Source organism: Athene cunicularia, assembly GCF_003259725.1.
Source record: "Athene cunicularia isolate RWA chromosome 4 unlocalized genomic scaffold, athCun1 chr4_part2, whole genome shotgun sequence".
NCBI classification, from domain to species: Eukaryota; Metazoa; Chordata; class Aves; order Strigiformes; family Strigidae; genus Athene; species Athene cunicularia.
The window spans coordinates 20,541,901-20,559,125 of NW_020799099.1; the positions used below are offsets into that span (position 1 = coordinate 20,541,901).

Consider the following 17,225-nt stretch of genomic DNA (forward strand, 5'->3'; position numbering starts at 1 on the left):
GTTTGGCCGCCTCTCAAGGGAGTAGGTACACAGCTAGCTAAGTCTTTAATAGATCACCCTCTGGACAGAAAGATCAAAGTCTGATGTCTGCCCTTTTGCCTCTAAAACAGTTCTTACAAGATTCTGTGGCCAAGACAGCAGTGGGAAAACCTCCACAGCAACTGTCTGCTCTTCTGTCACCATGTATAGAGGCACGAAAACCACTTCCAGCACACGATGCTCTGTCACTTTATCTTACTCTCTACGTGCACATCTCATGAAAGCTGTTTATTTTGGTGTTTGTGACACCGCATTTTAGAAGAGCATGTTGCTCTAATGTCAAAAGTCACATCAACTTGTTTGAACATTGTTTAAGCTGAGATTTTTGATTGTACAGTAAAGATCATCATACAGCCCCTCATTTTGAGAAGTTGTGCTCATTTGTATTACTATTTTTTATAAATAATCTATTGTTTCTAAGTATAGCACTTCTTTGAATAGCAGTGTTGAAGAACTTAATCTGGGAGCCCAAACAGAAAATTCAAGTGCACCTACCCCCGTGTAAGAACAGCTCAGGTAGAGGAATGTGGAAGGATAATGTTTTACTTTTTTTCTCTAACTCACAGATCTTCTTTTCCTTATTGCTGTTTTCCCTCTCTGCACATCTTCCTTCCTTAATCTCTTATTTACTTCTTGAACTTCTGTAGTCTCCAAATTCTCTGTATTATTTTTCAAGAGTCCGAAAGATAAGCAAAAAAGCTATTTTTCTGAACAAATATGGCCAGTATCCCTAATTTCACGAAGGAGATGACAAGTGATGCTAAATGCTGCAGTTATACTTAGCCTGCAATATTTTGACTCTCTGGGGTAGAATACCTTGGGGTTATGTTAGTAAGGGTAGCCACATATCATAAATAAGGATTGCTTTCATTCCACTGTTGTCAGAAGTAATTTTATTTTCCATTTATCATTGGATCAAATCCATTACAAACATCAAGTACCCTGATTCAAAATAATTATTTCTCAACAACATGTTGCCAATTTTTAGCTCTGCTTCTTCAACTCCTGCACTAATCCAACTCACTTCAAGGAAATTTAGAAACATATCTGTGTATCTCTTTCCAAATGCTTCTATTAATAGTTTTGAGATGAGGTTTAGAATTGATACTACAGTCCATTTTCTTTAGGAATTTGAAGTCTCTCCCCTCTTTGGAAGGTTGCTGTAAGCTAAACACATTTATATGTATGGCCTGAAAGACTGCAGCTGGTGCAGAAAGGAGCAGACAACTGTATATCTCTGAAGAGCTGGAATTCTCCAAGGAAATACAGGCTGTTTACTTGCATAAAATTATATGAACCCACACTTTTTTCCTATTTGAGATTTGGGTTGCAGCCATTTTTTATGTCACTCCAGCCATCTTATGTCTGCCTGTCACTGCCCATGGCCAGACAGGGAGCTCTCCCAAGGAGGAGTAGCTCCGTGTCCATCACCACTGCAAGAGATGTTCTCTCACAGTTTGAGTCTTCAGAAATCAACTGCTGGGAACATGGTCCCCAACACACCCAGATCAAGGGAGTACCTGACAACAAAGCTGCTGCAGACTTTTTTTGCAAGCAGGCAGTTTATCTTGAGGAATTGATGTATTTTGATAGAAAAGAAAGCCGTTTTGGAAGCTTCAGAAGAAAGACATTCAGAGAGAGTCAAAGAATCACCATTTTCTAGGATATAAATTCAAAGTGGTGGTTATTTTTGTAAATTTAGTGGAGAAAACACTGAGATCTGACTTAAAGAAGGGGAAATTATATACAGAATAAGAAATTGGGCCAGATACTTGCTTCCAGAGGAAAATCTGCTTATAGGCAATACATAACCACCCCCCAAACCCAGGGAGATTATATTTTTCTATAGAAGCCTGCAAAAGACTTTGTGGGGTTTGGGTTTAGACTCTACTGAGTATAATATTCACTTATAAAACATACATCAACATATCAGTAATTTCTTCTTTAATCAAATTGTTGTATGTGGGTTTTCATCTCTTAAGTCCTTGTGGAAGGCTGCTTCTAGCTCTGACTTTGACACCTTCTTTACATGTTTACAGCCATTGTCACCTGCCTGTTCTTCTGCTAATACTGTCCTTTTCGCAGCTCTTTGCCCTGCCACCTTTACAGACAGCAGCCATGGACTTCATGAACCCTCTCCCCTCATGCTGCTAAACTGGCTGAAGTGGGCTCTTCCAGCCTTGGCACTTGTTCTATCCTTCAGGTATTCATGGATGCTAACAGGGCAGCCCAGAGGGAGCTACTCTTCCTGCAAGTTAATTCTGCTCACGCTCTTTCTCTGTGTAATGGTGGACCCATGGGAAATGTTATTTGCCTATTCCAAATTTTCTGTGGATTCACCATGTATCTCTGTGCAAATCACTCAACGTCCCTGTTATTTACCTCTGCAAAGCGCTTTGGGACCAAAAGATAAAAGCTTCAGGATATTTATTCATTTCCTATTGCAGCATTAACTTCCTATCTGCAGCTGTTTGCCTAATTGTCCTGAAGTTTTCCTGTGGGCTTCCAGAAAAACAAATCTGAGACAGGAAATAAAATTATTTAAAATAATAATAAGAGGAATATGGATGCTTAGTGCATTCATCTGAAGCATTTGAAGATACGTCTCTGAATATTTCCAGCCTACACCTTATCTCCCTCCAAGTTTTTCCTTCATTAAACCCTTTGTTACACGCTCGTAATCTCAATTTCCCAAAAGACATTTTCAGACATCAGTCCACCCACCACAGCTTCAGACTAGCCATGACTTTGCACAGCAATGCTTCCTTTTTCGGTGCATGTCCCCTGGCTCCTTTGGAGCTGAACGCCTTTTGTGTGGGATCTGGAGCCCCTGTGGTGAGGGCGGTCTGGTGCCTGAAAGGCTAATAAATATCAGCTTCGTTTGGACGTGGGTCCCAAAGGTTCTCCATCCTGCATCCGCTTGCCTAAATGGAAAACAGAAAAGAGCAGCAGAGCCAAGGTCTTGTGTGCTGTAAAACAAAAGTGCTGTAGTCAGTAGTACCCTGGCAGTACAAGGGCAGGAACACTTGTATCCTATAAGTGTAGGTTTTTTTCAGTTAGTTAAATATGAGAATGAGTAGGATTAATAGGTCTGTAGTGTCTTTTCAAAAATCCCTGAAAATATTAATGGAAATGGAAGGTCAAAATTATACCTTACTTTTTCTTCAATGAGAGCAAGAAAACAAGTTATAGTCTGATGCAGTCACTGGAAATGTGGTGTAATGCTGATTAGAAACATCAGGATCTTGATGACTGTGCAAGACATTTAAGTGTTGTCTTGAGTCCCTTGATGTCTGTGTAAGCTTGTATCTCAGTTTCTTGAGTAGTATCTTCTACTTTTTCTTCTATTAGCTCATTAGACAGTGAAGAATAATTTCTATTGCTTAAAACTACATTGGAGAAATCCTTTTTTTTTTTTTTTCTTAAAAGAAAGGCATTTGTACGGAACAACCATTGCACATAGATCAGATTTAGTGAGGCTTTTTTCACTGTGTGGGTAGGGTACCAAATCATCACTAATATGTAAGGAAAAGAGAGGTGGCTGTCATATGCAGCTTTGACCTGTGCAGGCTTTAATTTTGTGCTGCCTTTGTGGGTTCACCGGCTGTGCTCATTTTGTCATTCCCATGCCTTCCTGATTCGTACATAAATGAGCAATGTGATGCGGTAGGTACCAGCAGAACTGCCATTCACCTGCAAGGTTATGAACAGCTCCTTCTCATCAGGTTTTGATGGGATGCCTTTCACAATTCCTCATAACTTCTCACCCCTCTTCATATTTTGATTGTGAGAGCAGAAAGAGAGTCTTTTGTCAGACTCTTCTGTGTCTCTTCTTCCCCTTGAATACTGATCTTTAGGCCCTCACAGCCTCTTCTATTATTTGCTCCCAGGTTTTGATTTTAGAGAGGATCTTGGTTGGTTGATTGCAGCTTTTGGCTTCCCAGTGACTTGTATAATGATGTTTCTGTAATGAGTGCTGACATTGCACCTGGGTTGGTTGCTGTGGCCTCCGCTGAAGAGGAGTAAGGATTGCCAGGCCTGAAGAATAATGATGCCTAGAAGTGGATCAGAATTACTTTGGGGCTTAGTTTTAATCCTTTTGTTCTTGAACTATGGTGGAAACCAGTATTGGAATGCAGTCAGAGTGGGTACCCAGACACACAAAAAAAAAAAACCCAGCCAGAATTACAGGGATACTACTGATGGCATTTTCTTACATAATGAAAAAATTTTTTTTTTTTCATGTCAAAGTCGCACGCATCAGTAGAGCAAATTACTTGCATCTCTGATCCTCACTCTAGCTGATGAGGATCATGGGCTATGCAGTATCCAGAAACATGTACATGCCAAATGACTTCCATGACCACAAGGCTGCCTTTTCACATGCATTCCTGCGATGATTCTTTTATTAGCTGCAAACTAAGAAAAATCTTCTGGCTTTCAGGAGCTGTTGTTTTGACTGCTGCCCTGGCACAGCCCTGAAAACGCACTGGATGTGTGAGCAGACAGTAAATTCCCAGAGCTTCATCTCTGGAGAAAGTCACTTCACTTGACAGCGGACTGGACAAAGCTACTTTGAAAGCAGCTCCTTGCCTTTTAATTTTTCTCTTTTTATTTATTTTTTTTTTTCAAGATGCCTTAGTCGGCTGTGAAATGCCATCCCTAGCATGCAGAACAGCAAAAAACGGTGGGGCTTTTACACTTCTCCCCCAACCTGCTGTTCCTGCACAACGTGAACTAAAAAAATAGGAAAACAACTGCTGAGGAAGGCTCCCGAGTGACCCCTTGTGTCACGTTGTGACTGTCCCTGTTCCCACAATAGCTGCACTAGCCACTGAACTGTGTCATCGCATTAAGTTCACAGAAGTAAGGCATTTTCACATTGTCTCTGCTTCTCAAAACCACGCGGAGTGGGTGTGGTACATAAGTACATGTGCAGATACATATTTTATATATATATATATACACACGTATATGTCAGTCAATAAGATAAACAACTTGGTGTATATTTTTATATAAAAGTTTACACATAAACCCATTTATTTTTCATTTCCCTGCCCCCCCCCCCCTCCACAATGCAAAAGGAATGTAAACACACTGTTCAAAATTCAGATGCTCTTGGTTGGCTTCCCAGATGTTTGAAGTTCAATAGAATATTATTTTTTTTTTCATAATTTCCTTAGCTTCTTCTAGTGAAGTGCTAAACAACCATTATTCCTTTTTGCCTGCACATTGAGATTCATCTGTAGACTCTAAACTGCCTCAAAAGTGCTTCAATTTTGCATGAGCACTAAGCTGGGGACTGGGAGGCATTACCCACTGCTGAAGGCCCAGATCATTAGAAAGAGCATGTAAATCCTCTGAACCAGAAATAAAAAGTGCACAGATTTTCTTTGTGAAGTCTCAACTGCAGCTTTAAGTAAAACATGAACCATTGGCACGTTTTTTTCCTGGCCCCTGAAAAAAAATAAAACCAACATCTTTTCTCAGCTGCACGTGCCTCAATCAAAAGAAGGGAAGACTGGGCTTTGACCCAAAAGTTGGAGCTGCTAAGAGCTTATGCTTTCCTATGCAGATGACTTCTTCCTGCTCCCTGTAAGTGGCACCAGCCTGGCAGAGAATTGCTCAGGTTCTGCTGCTCGGGGTTGCTTAGTGTTGGGATGGTTTGGGTCAGGATGCTTCAACTTACGTTTCTGCTCCTACACCTCAGCCTATGTGAGTTCAGAAATTATGATGTACATGGTTGAATGTAAATATATGTTTGTAGTGAGGTTTTCTTTGGAGTCCTGCTACACTGGAGCATGATTATTACTTTTGTACCAAGAAAAAGGAAAAAAGAAAGCGTCAACAATAGGCATACATTGTTACATGTGGAGGAGAACAATGCATTTTGGAGAAATTTGTGCATATTAGCAAAAAAAATGCCATCAACCAGAAAATAGCCTCCATTAAAAAAAAGGGGGGGAGAGGTGTTTTTCCTTTGTCTCTGAAGTCTCTGTAGGCTGAGAACAAGCAATCCAGTGCTGTTCTAAGTTACTAAATGGCAGCAATCAGCTGCCAAGCTTGTCTGGGGGAGGAGATGGCAGAGGGGCTATTTTACCTTCTCCAAGGGTACAAGCCCATGGTGCTGTACAAGCCCGCTTCCACCATGCTGGTAGGGTCCAGGGCACACAGTTTTGAAATCTTCCATGCGTTTTATACAACTTGGTCTTTCAGATGTTAATAGGAAAAGAATAAAAAGGCCTTGTTTTCACTAAAAGAAAATAAAACCCAAACACAATGTGTGTTCATTAATACCTGTTCAAAGTAAAATCCCTTGAAGATAGCCCTCTGTAATTTTTGTGTAAGTCAGATAAAAGATAGTAGGGGAGCTGGGATTTTAGCTTAACTCACTACTGTCAGCTGGCAATTAGCTACCACAGCTAACAGATGCAAACCAATGCAAACCTGATATTGGTTTTTAAAGCAAAATTGCCTTTATTAGACCGTTGCTTTCATCCGTATTAATTTGAGTTAAGACTATCTGTTGCCTAAAGAGAAAGTTATGAAGAGAGCAAAAATAGCTGGAGGTTGTTAATTTAAATATTTAAACTAATATTTGTGGAAAATTGTTTGTGATCGTTATGCAGTCATTTCATAGCAGCAGCCAGCCACAATTTATGGAAAAGCAGTATTGAGGCAAAACCAGGTGCATGCAATCACAGCATGAAGGATTACTGGGTGTTGAAGCTGTTTGCTCTTTTAAACTATCTCTAGATATCTCTCTGTCTATCTATCTTTTGTTAAGATTACAGATACTCTGTGTAGAAAATAAGATATAGGCAAAGTGTGCCATTACGCTATCATCTCTATCCCATTAAGATGCACAAAGTACATTTTTCTCAGCAAGAACTTTAATATTTGAAGCCATTCTTCTTCTGCATAGCCTATTTATTCATTTTTTTAAACACCAAATTCCATAGCTTAAGTACTCTGATATATTTCAGCAGAGTAACTCTCTGACTGCAAGGGATCCATCTCTGCAAGAGGATAAATAAATTTCTATTCTGACACAGCACTGATTTTATTTTTACTTTGTAAAAAGGTTATTTCCCCAAGAGATCAGCCTTCTGCTACAGAGGCAGGTTGTTCATAGTACCTGTGATGAGCAATTAAATAAATGGAACAGGTCGTTCTGGACTACCAGTAAGTAGAAAGATCATCATTCTTGGCTTTGGTCACTTAAGTTTTGCCATCAGAGAGTAATCTTATGACAAAGAACTGCATAATAAGAAAGCAGTCTGTTTACCTTTTATTAAGTCTGTTTGTAGTCATACCACTTTGGTGTATGGTCTTGGCCACTTTCATGAAGGAAAAAATATGGTGCTGTTTTAAGGATTTTTGGATGAAGCCTTGTATGAAATGTAAGACAGATGGGGACTATGAGAACTGAAAATGCTTTCATCCTTTTTGCCAAATACCATGGAGATAATCCAGCCTCTCCTGAAATTATTGCAAAACTCCGATTTTCTTTTTTGGTATCAGGATTCTCCTGCCACCCTCATCTTGCATTAAAAAGTGTGTATACTTATGTAATTCAAATCTGTCCTGACTGAGCAACATTCATAAAGTATTCCTTCACATCCCTCTCCTACTCCTAATAGCTAGAAAAAGGAACTGTGAGTCAGAAAGCATGGACCGTTTCAGACTGGCACTGATTTATTTTAAGACTGAGCAAACCACAGTGTTTTTCTCCATGTCTGGGTTGAGGATCTGAATGGCGATGCACTGTGAAGTGACATGCCATATAGTTTGATTCTATAGCAGCATGTGTTGCATGGACGTGCAGAGGAATCCCCCTACCCCAGAACTGGTTTGCTGCTGACTCCCCAAAGCCTCTTCTGTGTCATCAAGAAAGATCATCCCTGCCCTCTGTGTCCCCACCGCACAGCAGGAAAGGAGATTTGGGGGTGCATGCAATTGGGGGAATCTCTGCCTGTCTAGGGACAGGGGAGCCAACAGCACCGAACATCAGGTATGGGAGGGTGCTCTGAGTACCAATTTCAAGAAATTGAACTTTTAGATTTGCATGCAACTTACCTGCATGAAAATGGGCTGTATTTCCATACTTATTTACAGTGGCTGTGATACACCTGCAATCTATATGCATGTATTACAGTAATGTCTTTTTCCAGACCAGTAGGTCATAAAGTCCCATCTCCTTGAGAAATGTGTTCTATGGCGGATATGATTACTAATTAATGAAATACCTTTTGGGCAAATGAAAGCACAAAATCATAGAAATTGTTTGAACTTCTACTTACACGGGAAATAAACAAATTATCCATGCCATTTCTTGGAGTCTGTAAACGCAGTTTAGTCTTGCAACTAAATAGCTCCTGTTTAGTGTTGTGCCAGAGGGACAAACACAGGCCAATATAATACTTCCACAAAAATTTTTCTATTGAAGTCCTGGGGAATATTTTCACACATGTGGAGTATTAATATCAAATGCTGAACATTTATGGCAGCCAAAATACATCAAAATAATTTCTTGGCAGAATGATGCCCAGTGAGGTGTAGATACTAACTCTGTGACGTAGACTGACCCCAGGTTGGATAATTACATTTGATTAATTGATAATAATATTTTGTTTTCAGATGTTTACGGTGATAATTTATTGTCTTGCATAGTCATACACAGTTGCAGAACCTTATAAGACATTATTGTTTCCCTCTAGAAAGAAGTGAGTCTGATTGGCAAATCTGCTTCTATTAAAATCATTGGGAAATTTGCCAATTACTTTGGCGGGTGCAATATGGAACCCATGAGTTATTACTGCAGTTACTAATAATCTAACATAATATCATACAATTACATTACATTTGCATACATTAAGAAAGATAACATTTCTGCCTCTGAAGACCAGATAATCTACCTCACAGTTTGTATAGCCAGCTAAGTTAAGTGCTTGGGGACCGCGTCAGTGAAGTGTGACTTTGCTTGACTGTGTTTCTAGGATACAGCTTATAATAAAAGACCATGTATATAAGGCACAATTCCCTCTTCAGACTTTCTTTTGCTCCAGGAGGGGTAGTAGTTTTATTTTGATACATACCATCAGCCAGTGCCTCTCCCTGGTGCACACATTACCAGTAGGCAGACTGAGCAAGGCTCCCTCCACCCTCTGCCTCTCTCTGCTCATTAATCCCTCATTAACATGCAAATACAGAAATAAGTAAAGTTCTGGTTCCTTCCTACTCCTTTTCAGAGCCCAAGTTGTATTAGGCCCATATATATATTTATTTTATTGAAATGAATAATTGTATATGCTGTGCTACTAAATATACAAAAATATTTAATTCCTGGGACTAGAACATAATTGCAGACTGATTATGCTAAACACCCTGAGCCTTCTTGTAAGCTATCCTCTGTCCTCAACTGGTCAGAAAACTGTTAGGGGCAAAAGGATATCTTAGACTGGTTTATTTAGTCTCCTAACAGCTACAGGGTTTAGGGCCTCTCTTTAGGGAAATTCCACCAATGTAATGTCTTTTTCTAGTGCCAGGTTTAGGTAAGTGTATTAAATCTGACTGATCTGTTCGTGTATAAACAGCCCCAGCCTTGAGCAACCTTTGTGACAATTTTTTATAACCCAGCAGACCCAGATCTGTATACTCAGGACCCAGAGAGGACAGCAAATATTTTTGCTTTTGTTTTTGCCTCAGATTTTTTAACTTCCTTGTACTCAAGTTGTAAAAAGTTCTTGCATTGCTTCTGTCTTGGGAATGATGCAGTTATTCACCGAGATCAGAAAAGAAATGCCTATACAGAAAGAGCCCAGCAACCTGGGGATGCATTCTTAAGGATCTGTGATTTTTTTCAGTGAACCATCTTAAGAGACAATTACCATTTATTTTGGAGAATTGCTTTAAATTAATTTGATTTTCTGCATTTTCATTTTAAAGCTCCTCTCTTTACAATCTTCTTGTTGCCAGAAGTAGGAGTGATAATTAGACCAAGTATCTTCACATACCTGTCTTCATACCCAAGATCCAGATGGACTGCAAGGGGCTACAGAAACAGTCCTTACTTCATTGAATGCAGATCATATTTGGACAGTACAAGCAAATGCTTTTCTTTGTCATATGCTAGTTATTCATCACAGGGAGAGTACGAGTTGGAAATACTATATAGATGCTCTTTATGGATTTATATGCATTAGAAGGGACCTGTCAAGCATTCTAGCTGCCCACATTTCTGTTATCTCCCTTCAGCTGTGTTTGTTAGTGCATTGCTTTAAATGAGGAAGATACTGACTTCTTGTGCCACCATCTACATGATTATGTTAATTCTGGAAATGTGCAGTTTACTCAGTGTGAGAAAACATTTATGCTGCATATTTTCACCTGCTGTATAGTTTAGCCATATGAGGAACTAGAGTGAAAATTCAATATATTTCTAATAAAGAAGGTAAGGTAGAAGAGATGGTATTCTCTGTGAGAGGGCAACCTTTTGTTATTTAACACTGTGGCAAAGTAAAATTGGCCAATACCAAGTAGGTTATATGGTGCATAAATTACTTCTAATCTCTTAATCTGTCTTGTCCTAAATATATTTAGGGAAAATATAGGGACTCCTTTTAAAGTGACTTCTAGTTTTGCACTCAGAGGTTGTGCACTCACCTATAATCAAACAATTCGATAAAGAGTTGCCTGAACTACATTCATAGTATGTCACGTTGTCTGGAAATATTGAGACACGGGTTGTTTGGCTCTTTTTTTCTTTTTTTTTTTTTTTAATGACTCCAGCTACTGTTCTTTGGTGTAGAAGCAGAAGCAGCTTCAACAGGGGTAAGGTGAAGATTTCTGTTTGAAGTCATCATACCAGGGTTGTCCTGCGGTTGGTGCCTATGTGAAATGGATAACAGATACACTGCTGAATGAAAGCAGACTGTACCAGCTCCTCTGAAATCTGATGAAGAGCAGTATGTCAGCTGGTAACAAGGCAGTTGCTATTTGAGGTATCTCAGCAAATTGCATTTTTTGTAATCTAGCCTGGAAAGGGATTTTCAGTTAGGGGTTACATTGAAGTGTGTTAGCAGAAGGAGTAGAATTTTGAGTTGGTACAAGAAGGGAAACGCATTCCTTTGCACTTGCCCCAGAGTCTGAGGCTGGGTGCATTTCAGCTGGTGAGATGTTCCTCCTAAATTGATGTAGCTGTTTGTGCAATGAGGTGCCAGTGAGTGACACTAGGAAAGAGTGACAGAATCAGCTTTGAGTTCTAGCCATGGATCCTTACATCCCAGATGATCTCATGCTATCACAAACTGGCTTGATACATTTTGAACTCTAGGAAAAAGAGTTTACCTTAGAGACAAAGAAACAATGATATTTTTTTGCTTGTAAGCAGAAAGAGGCAGCATCTGTTTGGTATGTAAAGAAGGTTTGCATCTCTTTGGTGCAACTGTTGATATGACTCAAAGATCAAAGGACAATTTACTTTGAATAACCTGAAACCTATCAGTATGTCATGGCTGTCTCAAAAGACATTACCTGGAGTACATTGGTATTTTGAATTAGAAAGCATCTCAGTAAGTCAGAGATAAAAAGTTCTGCTGGTGCATTCAGCAGGAGCTATTTGTCACATGGTTTTTGTATCATCAACAGACTATCAGAAAATGGCATTTGAGTCCTGAATGTTAAGACTGTTTCATAGTCATTATTAACCAGTACTGTCATTATGAGCCTGCTTGCTTTAGCCCTCGGGTAACAAAGTTCACTGCTCCATCAAACTCTGTCATAATCAGCCTTATTATAAAAACATAATATTGTAACCGTCAAAGGCTCCCTGGACTAGTGCTATAAAAACTGGGAATTAACTGAAGTAATCTTTAGGCTAGCAGCAGTTGCACTGGGAAAATATAACCATTTTTATGTATGCAATGTACATGATCCCTCCCCACACTCTTCATGCTCTTCTCAACAGCACAAAAGCTAGCCCATAGACCCCTTTTGGAGCCAAATTAGCTCATCAAAGTAGAACAAGTTTATAACACAATGTTCACTGCATATCAAATGCCCATGCACCACTTTGATTTCCATTCTTTCATTCGGAGTGCAGTTGCCATGTTTTGAGTATTTCATTTCAAGGAGGAAAGCTATTAAGTGTTTCCCCCAAAGTAGCTGATTATTCAGTGGCTAAAGATGTCAAGGATAATGAAATAAAAAGGGAGCTAGAATGTGATAGTCTCCATCAAGAAAATGCATCTCATTAGAAGGCATTCCCATCAGAGAAGTCTGTGGTATTACATGCATGAATTCCTTTCTGTTGTTGGGTTGTTAACCAAGTTTTGGATGCAAACAGCATGCAGCCTCAATGACAGTGCACAACTGTAATGTACAAACAGTAATTAATCATTGGCTTCCTGAATAGAGCCTCTGTGAGGCTGGAGGCAAATCAAAGGGCTGGCCTCATTTCCAGCGCTTGAGGAACGTGCTGTGCTGTACAATTGGAAACATTCACGTTATGAATATCACCTTGTAAGCCTGTGGCAGGAGGCTGAGGGTAGCTGGCCTCCACGGGCTCGAAGTCTGTGCTCAGCAGAAGGACCTGCCTTTTGGTGTTTGGTGATAGGGACAAACTATGCACGCTGTGATCCAAGGATCTTTCAGTTGAGTTTCCTGGCAACTCTGGAAGGAAAATCAGACCCACTACACAAAATATTTGTATGTGAATTTATATATTCAAGGCTGTTTGCAAGAGTGCATTTTTGAAATGGTGATGGTGTTTTCTACAGGCAGACACACATTAAAAGTTTATTGATTCTTTGGCATCAGCAACAAAGACCAAATATGCTGACAAGAGGTGTAAGCACTCTTTCCCACCCCCACCCAGTATCTTGGCTGAAATTAAGAGTGTTTTGAACAGGGAGTGCATTTTGAGGCAGAGAAAGGGGTTGTGTCAGTATGGAACACTGCTTGTCATTAGAGGATCAACATATTACCAATGATCTTTGCAGTGGGGTCGTGAGACACCACAGTGTTTCCTTGCACTTAGGAGAAGCAAAACGGCTTCCCAACAGAGAGCACTGTGTGGGAAATATGGGCAAGTATCGGTCTGCTAGAAGGGATAGCATTGTCATCGTTGGTGCAGCTGTGGGTTTTGGGTGGGTTTTGTTGAGATATGTTTATGGAGGGCAGGGCCAGGGAGACTGTCAGACACTGAAGTGTATTGCACTGTATTACAAAATCACCTAAAAAACATTGCAGTATCTGCAGTATATATGACAGTAATAGTCCCCAAACTGCAGCTTGCAATAACCATACTGCAGCACATGTCCCCGTCATTACAGAGTATTGGGGCATTCTCTGCAATGGTAAAATCCTTTTTCCTGTGTCAGAGTGAACAGGACTTCTCCCTATTCTGTATCTGTCTAGCAAAAGGAGGTGAAATACAGGAGGGTATGATAAGGGAGTCATATAAATTGATGACCTTGTGGTTTTGTGATATTCATATGCAGATAAAACTGGGCTGGATCATCACTTGATGTAAATTGTCCTAAGGACATGGTACAATTTATATCAGGTGAGATGCTGTTCCTCTTACTTGTCTGACATACATGTGATAAAAGTTAGAATAGCATTGGTTTTCATTCACCCACTTCTCTTATTATGCAGATAAAGTGGTGTTTACATCCCTTCACATCATTGTGACTGTCCATGTCGATGAGTAGATATTGGTAGAGAACTGTAAGATCTCACAACAACTTTGCAAGCAGACTTCTGTACCTACAATATTTTCTTTCTATCTGTAAGTCTAATATTGACCAGCATTACTTGTACCCTGACAGGTCTGATTGTCCGAGAGGTAAGCATTGAGATTTCCCGCCAGCAAGTCGAGGAACTCTTCGGGCCTGAAGATTACTGGTGCCAGTGTGTTGCCTGGAGCTCTGCAGGCACCACCAAGAGCCGGAAAGCCTACGTCCGTATTGCATGTGAGTGTCTTTGCTCTGTCTGTTGAGTTGATGGTGTTTGGGTGAGGAAAAGTGGAATCTCTGCCATTTGGGAAAGAAATTTTGTTTCTGACCAGTTAGGCTTTGTATTTTCTGCAGTTATTGTTGCATACTAAAATTAAGGCCTTCAGAAGCATTCATAAGGATTTCAGTTTATCCTGTTCTTAAGAGGAAAATCTTGTTCTTCTTCTTTGTGTGTGTGTGTGTGAGCGTCAAAACCACTATTTCTTGAGTGCAGCAGTTACATGTCTCAAAAAGTGTCTGAAGCTAATGAGTAGGAATATTACCAAAGCAAGTTATGAAATGAGGTGACAGCTGTTCCTTTCACAGAATCACAGAATGGTTGAGGCTGGAAGGGACCTCTGGAGGTCACCTGGTCCAAGCCCCTGCTCAAGCAGGGCCACCTAGAGCCAGTTGCCCAGGACTCATTCCAGGTGGCTTTTTAATATCTCTAAGGAGGGAGACACCCACACACACACCCCCCTCTGGGCAACCTGTGCCAGTGCTTGGTCACCCTCACATTGAAAAAGTGTTCCCTGATGTTCGGAGGGACCCTCCTGTATTTCAGTTTGTGTCCATTGCCTCTGATCCTTTCACTGGACTTCACTGATAAGAGCCTGGCTCCATCCTCTTTGCACCCTCCCTTCAGGTGTTTTTACACATAGATGAGATCCCCCTGAGCCTTTCTCCTCCAGGCTGAAGAGTCCCAGCTCTGTCAGCCTTTTCTTGTAGGAGAGATGCTAGTCATCTTTGTGCCCCTTTGAAGGACTTGTCTCCAATGTGTCCATGTTTCTCTTGTACTGAGGAGCCCAGAGCTGGACCCAGTTCTCCTGGTGTGTCCCCACCAGTGCTGAGCAGAGGGGAAAGATCACGTCCCTTGACCTGCTTCTAGTACTTTTTGTCTAATGCAGCCCAGGATACCATTGGCATTATTTGCCACAAGGGCACATTGCTGGCTTATGGTCAGCTTTGTGTCCACCAAGACCCCCAGGTCCTTTTCTACAAAGCTGAAAGTATATATCTCTGCAATCATATAATAAGCTGCTGTTCCTTAATAAAGAGAAAAATTGTGTGTTTAGCATATCGTGTAATCAGATGGGTAATACAAGTTTGAAAGTGGTCATCTCAACCCTAATATTTCATCATTGTTATTCATGGCTACTAACCTCAATATTTATTTTGAACCATTTCCAGCTTAGACCCCAAGAACACAGGGCAACCAGTTCCCTGAAAACAGATCTTCATTTGACTGTACAAATATTTAATGTTCATTAATTTTCAAAGGGTGCTTTTCTTTGTAATAGAGTAGTCACACTGGGGACTCCCATTTCTTTTTCACATGATGAAATCCTGTTTTGTATAATGGGAAAAAAATATATCATCTGGAATTGTATCTCTTCCTCTGCTTTCACCTCAGCAAAAACACATTTTGTGAGAAAAGGTCATTAGAAGCTGGGTTTGCAATATATTTCCTGCACTACTAACAATTTATAATGAGAGAAGAGAATTCTTCCAGCCAAATAAAGCACGTTAGAGGAAAGACTCTGTCATTTAGAACTCTTCATTTAGAGCTTGGTTCTCCCTTTGTTCTTGAGAAATTATTACATGGTTAAATCCTCGAAGAGGAGTTACTTTCTGTGTAAACATCCAGATACAAATCTCAGAGGTTCAATTTAAATACCCATTTTTGAATGCTTTTAGTCCAAGTAACTGACTGGATCTTTACTTTTTAGTACAGGACTAACCTCAGAGAAGAATTTCCCCAGGGTTAAGGGCAGTTATGATATTGTACAGTCTTCCTGCAAAATTAGAAGTGCCATTACATATGTGCATAGTGCTTTCGCATGGCAGGAAATTTACCAAGACTTTCAGGATTTTCTTTTTCTGTACTGAAACAAAAGATAGAGATTTCAAATTTTTTTCTTAGAAGCAGTCAGCACTTCAGAGAGGCTTAGCAATGTTTGAACAGGTTTTTTAGATTATGACTCCTAAATTAAGTAGATTTTCATGTCCTGCCAGTTAGCCCTTGACAGATGACCATTAAATTAACACAGTTTAGAAGTCTGAGTGTGGTTCACTTGATGGTTAATAACTTTTGTGTACTGCCATATCTATGTGCTTAAATTCTATATAACATATAATCATTGCATGCATATGAAAGTTATTTTGTAGCAACGGACATTTCTTCACAGGTGTCCAAATTTCTGTTGAAGGTACTCATAATACAGAGTTTGCTTCTTTTTCTTACCATATTTTTGGGGTTTTTTGAGTCTTGGTGGGTTTTTTTAGAAGAGTCTCATTAAATAAGTTCCAGGGAGCTTTATGTGTCTGTAACTCAAATGTGGCTTTGTATTTTACTGAAGCTTTTTTAAACTCTTGTTCATGAATTTGGGGTTTTTGGGGGGCATCTGTGACACAGGCAAATCACTTAGACTCCTTTGAATTAAGAGTTGAAATGTTAGGCCTTCAAACTGCAGATTTTCAAACAGCAGCAAAGGCACATTTTCTGCATTTCCAATTTCACAGAATTCTGTAAATTTCTCAGATCACTCACGACTATTATTTTTAGGAACTCGGACATACGATGTGGGATATATGCCTTATTTTGTGATGTCATTTGGTCTACAAAATCACTATTTTAAACTGTAGATTCAGCTATACCAATACTTGTCTGTATTCACTGCCTTGATTTCAGAGGACTGAACCTGTACTGGCAATATAATAGTTGTTTCCTAATAAACTTTAAACATAGCTGGTAAGTCTTCCGATGGTAACACAATGTGCCATGAGACTGGGATGCAAGGTGGAGTCCATGTAGTATTTATTAATCCAGAAAATCAAGGATATCCACAATTTAAGAGGGGCAGAAGAGTCCATCTCTCCAGCTCTGTCTGCAGCTGTAGTTGCATGTTTGTCACCGATGCAGTCTATGCTTTTAGTTGGTACAAAAAGTGAGCGCTGACACCTTTGGAAAAGGTGATGGCTAAATGGAGCATATAAAGTTCTCTGCTTAAGTTATGCTATTATTTATTTTAATATCTCAACCTGGTGATTTCGTCTTGACAGGTACAACTGTAGCATAACTACCCATACATAGCGCATTAAGAAAAGCTTCTCTCTTTCTCCCTCTTCCTCTCCTCCTCATCCTTTTTCTCCTTCTCCTCTTTCTCTCTTTTCTCCCTTATGCCCAAC

The 17,225-nt window shown here is 39.9% G+C and overlaps 1 protein-coding gene across 1 annotated transcript in view; it reads left to right on the forward strand.

Annotated features, from left to right (window-relative positions):
- The window catches only part of UNC5C (unc-5 netrin receptor C), a 126,718-nt gene that overhangs the window by 31,579 nt on the left and 77,914 nt on the right, over positions 1 to 17,225 (forward strand). The window contains exon 3 of the mRNA XM_026847940.1: positions 13,872 to 14,015. Coding sequence (XP_026703741.1) covers positions 13,872 to 14,015 — 144 coding nt within the window. The remainder of the gene's footprint in view (positions 1 to 13,871; positions 14,016 to 17,225) is intronic.